The sequence below is a fragment of the Carcharodon carcharias genome, chromosome 2 (assembly GCF_017639515.1).
Source record: "Carcharodon carcharias isolate sCarCar2 chromosome 2, sCarCar2.pri, whole genome shotgun sequence".
Taxonomy (NCBI): Eukaryota; Metazoa; Chordata; class Chondrichthyes; order Lamniformes; family Lamnidae; genus Carcharodon; species Carcharodon carcharias.
Genome location: NC_054468.1, coordinates 186,673,638 through 186,687,271, shown reverse-complemented (window position 1 = coordinate 186,687,271; position 13,634 = coordinate 186,673,638). Strand labels below are relative to the sequence as shown.

The window sequence follows — 13,634 nt, the reverse complement described above, 5'->3', positions numbered from 1 at the left end:
TTCCACGACCACTGGGTGCATTATCAACCATGGAAATGATGTTGTAATTTGATTCCGTAAGTTTCTTTTCACGTTTTGATTCTTGTTACAGTGCCCCATCAGGGGCTGTCATCCCCTCTCATTTATTGATTTTTTGTTTAATGTATTGGCTTTTGTTTTACTAAAAAGTGTACCTGTCACTGCCGCCACGTAACTCCAGCTATTCAGCTGTGGCAGGCACCACCCAAACACAGACCCACACTGAATGACGTTTAGCTCCCTCTCTTGCAGGCGGAGGTTACCCACAACAAGAGAAAAAGTCAGGGGGCTAGAGGAGAATCAGGTCATGTACATCCCCTCAGCACTTTGGAGGAAATGGCAGAACATTGATGCACGTGCACTGCTGCAGGGCCAGTAGCATCAGGTGCAGTGGAGGCTAATCTGGATTAAGGCACTGCTGCAACTTCTCCAGTAACTCCTAACCACATCCTGAAAGGTGCCATAAAATAGAAACTACTAATGGAGTGACAATGGACCTTCTGATTTCCTTCCCTTACCACTATCATACAACGTACAAGCAGAAGTAGGCCATTAGGCCCATCAAGTCTACTCCACCATTTAATTAGATCATGGCTGATCTGATAATCCTCAACTCCTGCCTTTTCCCCATAACCCTTGATTCTTTTACTGATTAAAAATTTATCTCAGCCTTGAGTATACTTAACGACCCAGCCTCCACAGCCCTCTGCAGTAAAGAACTTCACAGGTTCACTATCCTCTAAGAAAGTCATCCTCATCTCTTACTTTTCCCTTAATCCTTTGTACTTTCAGATCACCAGCAGCTCAGACACTCCAGCAGCAAGTCAAGGGGCAAAAGAAGGAAGATAAGCCTAGAAGAAGCACCATCACTCAACCTAACGCTCAGCCACGAGTTCAGATACTGGCACAGCATGAACCTTATAGGCCGGTTTCAAGTTCTATCTCATGCATTGAGTCAATGTGCACGTGCAGTGCAAGCAGAAAGGGGATAGGTTAGCTCATGTACAAACTCTCCAGAGGGCAAGGTCACACACTAGTTCTGCTGCAGGTGACTCAGATGAGGACCTCAATGGGGCAAACTACAGGAGAACATTGATGCACATGCACACAGAGATGCTCACATTTATTCACTGGTTAGGAACATGGAGAACTCTGATTCCACCATGGCACAGGGCATCACACAGAGCTTGGAGCCCATCCTTTCCATCATAAATGTGGTGGGCACCTCCATGGTAGCACTACCAGACCGACTCAATACAGCATCTAATGGCCGCTGTCTCAGTTTTCACTGCAGCATAAGCAGTGTTCTGCCAATGCATCAATGCTGCAGTCAGGCAGGGATCATGGGCATATTTTAATGGCAGCGGGAATGTATTGGGATGCCAGCCTGACATGGCTCCATATGTTTCTGACCCTCCCTTGTCACAAAAATTCTGCCCCATGAGATTCCTGGCTTCTGGCATGTAAGTGCAAACAGCTGCCATCATGGGTCTGTGCTCAGTGGGGCATGCAGACTCTGACAGCAGGTAAGCAATCTGTGCTCCAGGGTATGAGAATGAGTGCAGAGATGCCACCTCATGGGAGTGGTGTCATAGAGTTTAAACCTGCTGCCCTTTCTCAGGGTGGTAGCATTTAAGCTCCCACCACTACCACTCTGCCCAGGTCTGTGCCATTGTTTCTCAACTAGCCAGCCAGCCCAGACTGCCGTCATTCATGCTGGTGATGCTCAGTCCAAAGCAATACTCTCAAGGCCTAGAACAACTCAGGGGCATCCTGAGCAGCCATCTCCAATCAGCACCAGGGAAAATCAGCAACCTTCCACCAGATGTGTTGTACTGGGATAGGACTAGGCCAGGCAAGGACATCAGCAAGACAAAAGTTATTGCTAGTCTTTATTGAAGAACGTAGGCCAAGGGGACTTTGTCATGAGGGCTTTGAAATGGAAATGTAGTATAAGGGATGGTGAGTCTATGCTAGGCATAGGGGAAGTAGCTTTCAAATGAAGCAAAGCCCCACTATCCAGTCCCTCTCGCTCCATCCAGTTGCAGCTATGGTCACCTCCCTTTTTCCTCCTCCTTCAGTGGCCATCCAGATTCCAGGGGGTAGCAGCTACACCCTCATACTAGCAAGGCTGTTGAGGACACAACATACCACCACAAACATGAAGACCCTCTTGTAGGGAAACAAACCCCCATCCCCAATCTGCTTCCTTGACAACCTAAACAGCGAAACGTATGTTTCAGTGGACTTATGGCTGGTTCCACATTGTTACGCATGGCTCCAAGGCTTTTGTTGCAGGCTCACTGACTTCACCTTTGACAGGATTGAAGGGGCTCAATTATTTATGTGTGGAAGGAGTAGCTCTCATTTGAGAACAATTCCTTGATGTGGCTGCAGACTAGCTGCACATTTATTGAATGGTGGCCCTTGTAATTACTGTATCAATCCCCAAAGAAATGAGGGGACAGCAGTGCAGTTGATGGCACCATCAGGAAGCCATCTTATCCTGGTGAGCCCTCCTCATAGTGAAGAAGTTGTCCAGTTTTCCCATCTCACCTCCCACAAACATTGGTGAATGGCAAATTGAGATTTTGCTGTCACATGTAGAGTAGATATAATGGGGATCTTCATTATCCTAATATACGCTGGGACAGTGATAATATAAAGGGCTGTGGGAGGGAGGGTGGTGGAGGTGGAGGGGAAAGGAGTTTCTGAAGTGTTCAGGAGGAATTTCTAGACATTGAAATGTCTGATCCAACGAGGAAAGAGGCATTGTTGGATTTGTTTCTGAGGAATGAGATGGATCAAGTGTAAGTAGGAGAACATTTATGACACAGTAAGAACAGTATCATAATGTTTAGGGTGGCTATGGAAAAGGAGAAGGCGCAATCCAGAGATAAAACACTTAATTGGGGGAGGGCCAATTTTGTTGGGGTGAGAAAAGAACTGTGCAAGGTAATTGGAGCTAAAGATTGGCAGGCAAAACTAACACAACAATGTTCAATATTCAAACAAGGAGGTAGTGCAGGACAAAGGGCATGTACGACAGATGTCAGGTTGAGAATACAAATGAGAACTAAATATGAAAAAAACAAGAGAGCAGCAAAGAGAGAGAGAGAGAGAGTATGTGAAGAGACTGGTAGCCAATATAAAAAAGGGAATCTAAACATCTTTTATAGGCATTTAAATAGTAGAAAGGGTAGTAAAAGGAGGAGTGGAGTTAATTAGGCCTCAAAGAAAAAAAGAGAATATACACGGAGACAGAGGGCATGGCTGATGTACTAAATGAGTACATGGCACCAGTCTTTACCAAGGAAGGAAATGTGGCACAAATCAGTGAAAGAGGAGGTAGTTGAAACACTGGATGGGCTAAAAAAAGATAAAAAGAGTTATTAGAAAGGCTAGCTATAAGTTGATATGTCACCAGGATTGGATCAGCTGCATCCAAGGATCAAGGAAATAAGGATGGAAATTGTGGAGGCACCAGCCATAACCTTCCTATCCTTTTTCAATACAGGTTTGGTACCAGAGCATTGGAGAATTACAGATTCAAAAGGGTGGAAGGATAAACTCACTGCAGACCAATCTGCTTAACCTCAGTGGTGGGGAAGCTTTTGGAAACAATAATCAGCGGCAAAATTAACAGTCACTTTGACAAATGTGAATTAAGGAAAGTCAAAGATTTAAGGAACAATAGTGTTTAACTGACTTGATTTTTTTTTGATGATGTAGCAGAGAGAGTTGACAAGGGTAATGCAGGTGTGCTGTACATGTACAAAGATGTGGATAAAATGCAATGTTATAGAATAAAAGGGATAGTGACAGAATGGATACGAAATTGGCTGGGTGACAAAAACAAGTAGTGGTGAGTTGTTTTTCAGACTGGAGGAAGCCATATAATGGGGTTCCTCAGGAGCAAATATTAAGGCTACAGCGTTCCTTGCTCTATATTAATGACAGAGGCTTGGGCGTGCAGGGTGATACAAGACTTGGAAGCATCAGGACCTGAGAGGAGGAAAATGATAGACTTCAAGTGGACACAGACAGGCTGGCTGAATGGCCAGACATTTGACAGGCAAAATTTAACACAAGTGTGAAGTGATAAATTTTGGTAGGAAGAACAAAGAGAGGCAATATAAAATAATGGGTACAATTCTAAAAGGATGCAGGAGCAGGGGGATCTTTGTGCACAAATCATGGCTGGGCAGGTTGAGAAAGCAATTAATGAGGCATACAGGACCCTGGGCTTTACAAATAGAAGTGTAGCATGGAAGTTGGGTCGAACTTTAATAAAACACTGCTTCAGTGTCAACTGGAGTATTGTGTTCCGTTCTGAGCACCAGGATTTAGGAATGATGTGAAGGTTTTAGAGACAATGCAGAAAAAGATTTAGGAGAGCAATTCCAGAGTTGAGAGACTTCAGTTACATGGGTAGATCGGAGAAGCTGGTTGTTCTCCTTCAAGAGGGTTGGGAGGAGATTTGGTAGAGGTGTTCAAAATCATGAGGGGTCCAGGCATAGTAGATAGGGAGAAACTATTCACACTGGCAGAAGGGTCAAGAACCAGTAGACACCAATTTAAAAGGTGAATGACAAAAGAGCCAAAGGCAACATGAGAGAGGAAAAATACTTTTAAAAAAGCACAGCAAGTGTTTAAGATCTGGAATCCACTGCCAATGAGTCTGGTGGAGACCAATTCAATCCTGGCTGTCAAAAGGGAATTGGATAATTAGTTATGGAGAAAAATATTTACAGGGCTGTGGAGAAAAGGCAGGGGAGTGAGATTAGCCAAGTTACTCTTGCAAACATGACAGGCTGCTTCAGTGCTATAACCATTCTATGATCCAATCCTCAATTTTATTAAAACGTAGTTGTTAATACTGAAGAAATATTCTTGATTATGACACCATCTAAATAAATTGCTACAAAATACATTTTATTATTTCATACATTCCACATTTAATTTCTATTGCTTTGTTAGAAACTTAGAATTCTAAAGTTTTTCCAATAAACAATTACATATCATTTTTCATTTGCATTCATGGAATCTTAACATTTAATTTTAGATTGTTTTAAACCAACATTTGCTATATTCTCAATTCCATAGAAAATGTACCATCACAATAATACATTCTATTACTGCACATAACTCTCCTCACTTCAAAAATGCTGTGCTTCAGCAGCAGAATTGTACTATTTTACATGTCTAATATTCCTGCCCTTATGGAGAAAATCAGTCATTTACATCACAGGAGGCCATCTGGCCCATTAAGTCCATGCCAGCTCTCCATGGAGCAATCTAGTCAGTTCAACTCCCCAGCTCAATCCCCATAGCCCTGCAGGTTTATTTCCTTCAAGTGCCCATCCAATTTCCTTTTGAAGTCATTGACTGTTTCTGTTCCCACCACTCTCATGAGCAGTGAGTTCCAAGTTTTTAACCACTCACTGCACAAAAATATTCCTCCTCACATTCCCCCTGCATCTCTTTGCCAAAACCTTAAATCTGTATACCCCCTCATCCTTGTACAATCAGCTAACAGGAAGTTTTTTCCTTGTCTACCTTATTCAAACCTCTCATAACCTTGATCACTACAAATCTCCCTCAATCTCTTTTGCTCCAAGAACAACCCCAGCTTTTCCAGTCTATGCTTGTAACTAAAATCCCCCATTCCTGAGCCATTCTCCTCTCAAGGATCCTCACATCCTTCCTAAAGCATGGTGACTAATACTGGATGTAATATTCTTGTTTGGGCCTAACCAGAGCTTTATAAAAGGTTTAGCACGCCCTCCCCGATTTTTTACTCAATGGCTCTATTTATGAAGCCCAAGGTCCAATATATTTCACTAACCACTCTCTCAATATGTCCTGTCACTTTCAATGATTGATACTCATGCACCCCCAAATCCCCCTGTTCCTGCACACTCTTTAGAACTGTGCCATCGAGTCGAAATTAGTCCCTTCCTATTCCTTCTGCCAAAACGGAGCACCTCACACTTCTCTATAAAATTCCATTTGTCACTTGCCTGTCTATAAAATTCCATTTGTCACTTGCCTGTCTATAAAATTCCATTTGTCACTTGCCTGTCTATAAAATTCCATTTGTCACTTGCCTGCCCACTCTACTATCTTTTCTATGTCATATTGCAGGCAATTTGTATCATCCTCACTTTTTGCCACTCCAGGTTTTGAATCACCAGCAGATTTTGAAATTCTACTCAGTATTCCAACATCCAAGTCATTCAAATATAGATAAAACAAAAAGCAGTGGTCCTAGCGCTAACCCTTGGAGAACACCAGTATCTACCATCCTTCAGTCTGAAAAATAGCCATTTACCAAGACTTATTGTTTTCTGTCCTTAGGCCAATTAAACACTGACCCTCCTGTTCCATGAGCCTCAATTTTGTTAAGAGTGTCCCAAATCTACTAACCAATTACAGATTTCCAAGTAACTTTTTAGCCCCATCCTTCACTTATTTCAATACTGACATACACTGGCCCAATGATGCCCTCACATCTGGTGCCTGTGTACCTCCAAGGATATCACAGAGCATCTCTGTTAGCTTTATCATGAAGTTATGCAGACTCAATCCATTGCCACAACTGCTCTATCCATGGCAGCTAAAGGGATGGAATCTTCCACTTTTACAGTTCCACCATGTTTTCAGGCCGCCCAGGCATCTGTGCAGTTTTAGTCAGGGGGACTATCCTGCAAGCGACAAATAGCTTTGTTCATAGAGTGACCAAATTCCTCCACTAGGGAATCACTCTAGTAGAGGCACAGTCGGGGACTTTACATGTCAGCTGGATTTCGCAGAGTACAGGGCATCATGATGGTATTCACAAGACTTTGAAGAAACCAACTAAGCAACTGTTGTTAAATGTGAACAATAGGAGTTTCATTCTGCAAAGGTCCAGTTTATCTGCAATTCAAACAAGGTCATATCCTCATGCTGCTGCATGGAGCATCAGAGGACAGATTCAGCAGGACATCACCATCAACTTCAGTGACAGCACTTCAGCCTTACCTTCTACAGACCAGATGACATTAAAGCAGATCTTGGTCCAGTAAGACCATATGATGCACGCTTTGCCTTAATTTTGATATAAAGAAAGAACTTGCATTTATATACCTCACTTCACAACCTGCTTCCCATCTATGAAATATTTTGAAGTGATGTCACTACTGTAATTTAGAGGAATGTGGCAGTCAATCTGCCCATAGCAAGATCCCACAACCAATAATTCAATAAACAGCCAGATAATCTGTGTGATGTCACGTTGGTAGAATGATGAATATTGTCGAGGATACTGGGAGAAATCCCATGTTCTTTTACATCTGCTTGAGGGGGCAGATAGGAGTTTAGTTGAGCATTTCATTCAAAAGGAATATCTTCCAACTGTACAGCACTCTTTCAGCTCTCCACTGGAAGTGTCAGTCTAGATTATGTCAAGTTTTTAGAATAAATTTTGAATCTACAACCAACTGTCTCAGGAGCTGAAAGTGCTCCAGCTAAGCAGAAGTTACACTGAACGTTCAACGCTAGTTGTGTTGGGAAAATGGTGAGCGGCCTGTTACTTGAAACATGCAGTTCTTTTACTGATGTTAATTCCTCAACAGGTATTTGGTAGATAATGCTGGAACATTGATCCTGTGACAATGAAATAATGGTGATACATGACCATGTCAAGGTAGTATGTGATGTGGCAGTGATCTCGAAATATTGTCGATCTCATTCTTCTCAGTGGTACACATTGCAGAGGAGCGTTGCTGTTGAAATAATCTTGCTGAGTTTTACACACCCCAGTCCCCAAACTTTGTATATTCTTACCATGTAAGCTACCAGAGCTATTCTGGATTGTACAAGACCAGTTGCTATCCCCAGGACAGGCTGTGATGCATTGGGAATCTTATATAACTGGAGTATGAAATTTATAATTGGTGGTTACTAGACCTGGACCTCATTAGCCTCCACAAAAGTAAACTAGTAAATGGCATTGTGCACTGATGGGCAATTAGTAAAATGGGATTTTAAAATCCCAAACTGTAGCAATGCGCTTGGTACTCAATGATGCACATGACGTGATCATGACGCATACCATTAAAACACCTTCATTAAACGATGGACTAATCTAACTATACATGGTTTAGAAGGAGTTAAAAGGCTGCAGCAGAGCAAAGGAAATCCCCAACACATCCCATAGCACCTTCCAAATAATAGTTTACTTTTGAATGCAGTCACTGTTATCATGACGTAGGAAAATGTAACAGCCAATTTTGTATGAAGCAAGATCTCAGGGACAGCAAATGATGGTATTTGAAGGAAGAACATTGGCCAGCACTTTTAAGAAATACTTAGTTCCTCAAGCCCATTGGTGTTCTTCAACTTACAACCCTCTGTTAGCTTTCTTAGCTAAGCCATCTAAAAGAAAAAAGCTGACATCTAAGAACAACTAAACTATTTCTAAGCAACTGAAGAATAATCACCTTTTGCTTTTGTTTCAACAGTGCAGCTTCCAGAGATTCTAGCTGAAATTGTCGTTGCTGACGTTCCTTTTTGAGTTTATCCAGCTGAGTTTCAATCTCCTGTATCTTCTGGAGAGCCTTTGTGGGCAGCCCCTCTTTCCACTCTTCTACAGCCCAGCTCATTTTGCGAAAAATTTAAATTATGAACTAAGGAAATAAAAGGAAAATTCTAGATTAGTCAGAGTCATTATGACACAGAAGGGCACTATTTGGCCCACCAAGTCCATGTCAGAGTTCTAAGATTATGCTATAATAGTCTGCATGGAAAACATACATACACATCTGTTGTCAAAACAAAGCGTTTATCAATTTTAAACTGAGTGAAGCTTGGGCAGCATATGGCTCCCTTCACATACCAGCAGGAGCAATGGAACAGAAAGGACAGCTTAAAAGAAAAAAGGATCATTCCCAATAGGGTAAAAGGATACAAGTCTATAAGTTCGAGATTCATAATAAAGAAACTGATGGTGGTTCAGAGGGATTGAGAAGGTGAACTAATGGTAGTTTTTCTGCTGAAAGAAATGTTTTGCCACACATTGACGTAGGTTAGCAATACATGAGAGACAATCAAATTACACAACACCACTGTAATAGTCTCCATTCCAGAAAATTAGTTCTGGAGGGGTGCCAGGGGAAGGGGCTGCTGGGGATCATTGTTGAGTGAATCTCCTGAGTGGATGAAGTTTCAGAAATTACCTTTTCCATACACAGACCTAACAAACTAACTAAGACTGTTTAGATCAATGGAGAAGCTGCAAAATCTTTCCAGTTTGCATGACCCACTTACATGCCACAAACATCGGATTTAAGAAGGAAAAACAAGATGGTCTGAGTCTTTACAATATTTACCCAGATGTTAGAAGAGATTTAAATCTAAGTTTTTCAGATCAACTATTGGCATAACCCTGTTGGAACCAACCAAAGTTTGCGCTTTAAAAATCGCATTTCCGGATAGTTGCCAGTGCAGGGCAATTGCCCAGAGGAAGTTTGTACTTCTGGGCAATTGCCATGCAAACCCTTACCTGTGAAGCCCTGAGAGGGATTCCCCAGTGCCTCTTTGGGGTACCCCCCAATCCAACACTGGGGAGCTTGAAGTTACAGCCCAATATTTAAATTGGATTACAAATTTACTTGTGGATCACTACTATATTTAACAAAAACAAAAATATGCTGGAAATACCCCACAGATGCTGTCAGACCTGCTGAGAGAAACAGAGGGCGAAATGTTAGTGCACCATTCTCGAAGGCCACAGGATTACAATTTAAATTTAAAGTGCCAGCAGAGTGCATGGGAAACATGCAATCACATGGCAGGGATGTTTTTATTTGGTGAAGCCTGCCATCAGCTTACAATGCAGCAAGCACAGGTGGGATGCAAAAGGAGCTTTCCTGGGCCAATAAGGAGGGTCTGCATTGCAGCCACAACTTTCCTGCCCAACTCAATTGCCATTAGCATAAGGCTTATTGAGTGTACAAAGATGGCAATGATGTTTTTCAAATTTAAACTTCACATTACATTAGTTTCACTTTATTCATGTTGGCAGCTTAGTCAGAAAGTTAAATATACTGGCACACTTCATGGTTGGCACGCAATGATGGTTCCAGAGGAGTTAAGGGCATTTCTTTAACGCGGAAGAAGCGATGATATGTTTTTGCATTCACTCTTTATTGAATGTTCAAGTTAATATCCAGTGTTATACTTGCCACTTTGTGGGACATGGCTGAACCTGCAGGTTTTGCGGGCCCTCCCTTCTATGCATTGTAAAGGACATTGCCTGAGGTCACTCTCAGTGGGAATAATTCAAATGTTGTAGGTGAACTCAAAAGGACTCTGCCAGCCAACATTCTGAGACAGGCCCATATTTGGACAGTACTGCACCACCCTTTAGGCCCCTCATTTTCTTACCTTAACTTCTCCCACCAAACTCAGGACTCCAGACCCTCCCCTCTTCCACTGCTCCATGTCCCTGAACCACCTTCTGTCCTCCCCTGGATCTCTCTTTCATTTCTTCATGCCCCCAACCCCACTCCACACCAAATCCCTCGCCACTGGCTCACCACTGCCTGTCCCAAGCCTCGAGGACAAGGGGAACCCTATCATTGTTCTGGGAAGAACAGATGTGTCTATTCTGATGATGCAACTTACCACACCAGCACTTCTGACAGGGCTTCATTTTTCTTCAACCAAGGGTTCCCACCCAGCATGATTTACGGCCCCCCACCCTCACTGTGTATGATCCATTTCCTGTACTTCTGCTCTCACCTTCCCTCCCAGAACCATGATAGGGTTCCTCTCATCATCACCTTCTACCCCACCAACCTCCATATTATCCTCTGTCATTTTTGCCAGCTCTAGTCTGATGCCATCATCAAACACATCTTTCCCTACCCTACCCTTTCAGCATTCCAAATGGACATCACCTTCCATGACACCCTGCTCCTCAGTCGCCCCAACACTCCCTCTCTTCCCTATGGCACCTTTCTGTGCAAGCACAGGAGATGCAGCATCTGCCCTTCCTCCCTTCTCACCTACCAAGACCCCAAATATTCTTTTCAAGTGAATTAACAATTTACTTGTACCTCAACTTAGTATACTGTATTCACTGTTTACAATGTGGTCTCCTCCATACTGGGGAGACCAAACATAGACCAGGTGACCACACTGTGGAACACCTCCATCGAGTCCACAGGAATAACCTCAAGATTCCTGTTATTTTAATTCTCCACCTTGCTCCCACTCTGACCTATCCATCCATGGCCTTTCTTGTTGGTTTGTTTTTTTCTTTATCCCTTCATGATACATTCAGATAGCTGCTGTGTAGCCATGCATGCCTCATTTGGACACAATCTTTATGCCTTTACTATACCCATTACCACTTTTTTGTTTTTTGCATCATGAAATCTTTTGTTAGTTAAATTCTCCTGCCGTCCACCCTACCACAGACCTTCCCTTAGGTTCTTCCTGCCCCCTTCACTTTCAACTGGCTTAAAGAAAACTGATGTTCTGATGAAAGGTCATCAACCTGAAACACTGGGCCAAATCTTTTGAGGAGTGGCACTCATCGTCTGATTGCCATCGTACTCTTATTTTTTTTTTTAAATCTTGCACCAGAGTTCCGCATTTCTCACCTTGCACCAGAGCTCCGCATTTCTCACCCAAACTGAACCTCTTCAGAAATGCAGAGCATACCTATTCTGTAGTCATTCCTCTTAGTGCAGGATCATTAGGGGAAGCCAAGCCACTAACACTCTTTACATCACTAGCTGTCATATTCCAGTAAGATTTAAAAAATTCATTTATGGGATGTGGGCATTGCTGGCTAGACCAGCATTTATTGCCCATCCTGAATTTTCTTTAAGGAGGTGGTGGTGAGCTGCCTTCTTGAACTGCTGCAGTCCATGTGATGTAGATACACCCACAGGTCTGCTAGGTAAGGAGTTCCAGGATTTCCAGCAACAGTGAAGGAACGGCTTGGAAGGGAACTTCCAGGCGGTGGTTTTTCCACGTATCTGTCCTTGGTCTTTGAGATGGTAATGGCCATGGGTTGAGTTTAAGGTCCCAAAGCCAGTTTGAGAAGCGACAGAAAGAAGGTCAGTGTCTAAGGCAAGGGGGTGAGGGCAGTAGGGTGAGAATAGTCAGGTGGGGCAGGGGGTGGTGAGTCAGTAGTATAATTATCCAGGAGTTAGAACTGGTTTTAATCCTTCTAACCTTTCATACATAAACTATTCTGGTAAGTGAGTCAGAACCATCCAAAGGCTCCAACTCACAATTTCAGAGGGTTCCTGATGCAGGGGGATTGTCCATTCGAAGTTCAAACTTCACAAGCAATTCCCACAGTGTGTCAAAACTTCCGAGGGATCCTCCAGCGCACCTTTAAATGTGGGCAGGGGAGCGGGGTACAACCATTTGGAGAACGATGTTCTGGGTCAACGTTAACCGTTTCTCGCCACAGATGCTACCTGTCTTACGCAGTAGTTCCAACATATTGTTTTTTTTTAATTATCTTGCTTTTGTATTACTACTGTATTTACATAGATTATACTTCTATCACAGATCACTCATCTCAGTTTACATCGACTTGCATTATGCACACGGCTTACACGGGTTTACACTCTCCCAACCTTGTACTTGAATGGTTTGCACTACATCCAGTGTTCAATGCTCTTCAGTTTAAAGGATTTTACATAACGTCCGAACTCCAGCTCGGCCAATAGCAAGCACTAAGATGAAACCATATAGCTCATTTGCTAAATGGCTTTGCTCTGTTCACATTTTCCTGACGATTGCGATGCAAAGCCCTAACTCCCAACCGGCCGCTATCAAAAACAAAATTACCTGGAAAAACTCAGCAGGTCTGGCAGCATCGGCGGAGTCGAAACGTCAACTCTTTTCTTCTCCGCCGATGCTGCCAGACCTGCTGAGTTTTTCCAGGTAATTCTGTTTTTATTTTGGATTTCCAACATCCGCAGTTTTTTGTTTTTATATCGGCCGCTATCAACACAAACCAAGGGAGCGATCTCCAAACCACCTACAAACAGCTTCAGGCCCCGCGCTCAAGAACCGACAACAACTCGGACACATCACCGTCAAAAATAAAACATAAAAATGCAAACCTCAGCCGACAACTCCATCGACACCAACAACCCAACTTCAAATTATTTCGCTCGAGTTTAAAACCTGTGCGTTAACCAACTGCGCAGCGGTCCCCCAGATCGAGCATTCCTATTGGATAAATTTAGAATGCGCCCGTTTAAAACACGCCATTGATAGGTCCAATTCAACATTGACAGGTCCAGGGCTCAATGTTTGATTGGTCTTAAATTCAAACTCGAGCCTCTTCATGGATTGGTTGTTTCGATACAGCCGTTGCGCTATTCGAGTGAGCCCGCCTCTTAATTGGACAGAAGGTGACTGACTTGTTTTGCTAGGTCAGTCCCAGTGAGAAATGTCAGGGTTGAGACGACAGAAGTACACCAAGTACAATGACATGTCAAATACAACAGGAAATGCTGGAAGTAAACAGCACCTGTAAAAAGAAGAGAGGCTACTAGTTTCATCAGAAGTAGGTATGAAGTTTCAAAGGAGGGGCA

General features: G+C 43.0%; 1 protein-coding gene across 1 annotated transcript in view; it reads right to left on the bottom strand.

Annotated features, from left to right (window-relative positions):
- The window catches only part of LOC121293770 (centromere protein F-like), a 103,494-nt gene extending 90,257 nt beyond the window's left edge, over nucleotides 1-13,237 (bottom strand). The window contains exons 1-2 of the mRNA XM_041217075.1: nucleotides 13,158-13,237; nucleotides 8,505-8,690 (exon numbers count right to left, since the gene is read on the bottom strand). Of these exons, the coding sequence (XP_041073009.1) occupies nucleotides 8,505-8,666 (162 nt within the window). The 5' untranslated portion in view covers nucleotides 8,667-8,690; nucleotides 13,158-13,237. The remainder of the gene's footprint in view (nucleotides 1-8,504; nucleotides 8,691-13,157) is intronic.
- Nucleotides 13,238-13,634: the final 397 nt, after the last annotated feature.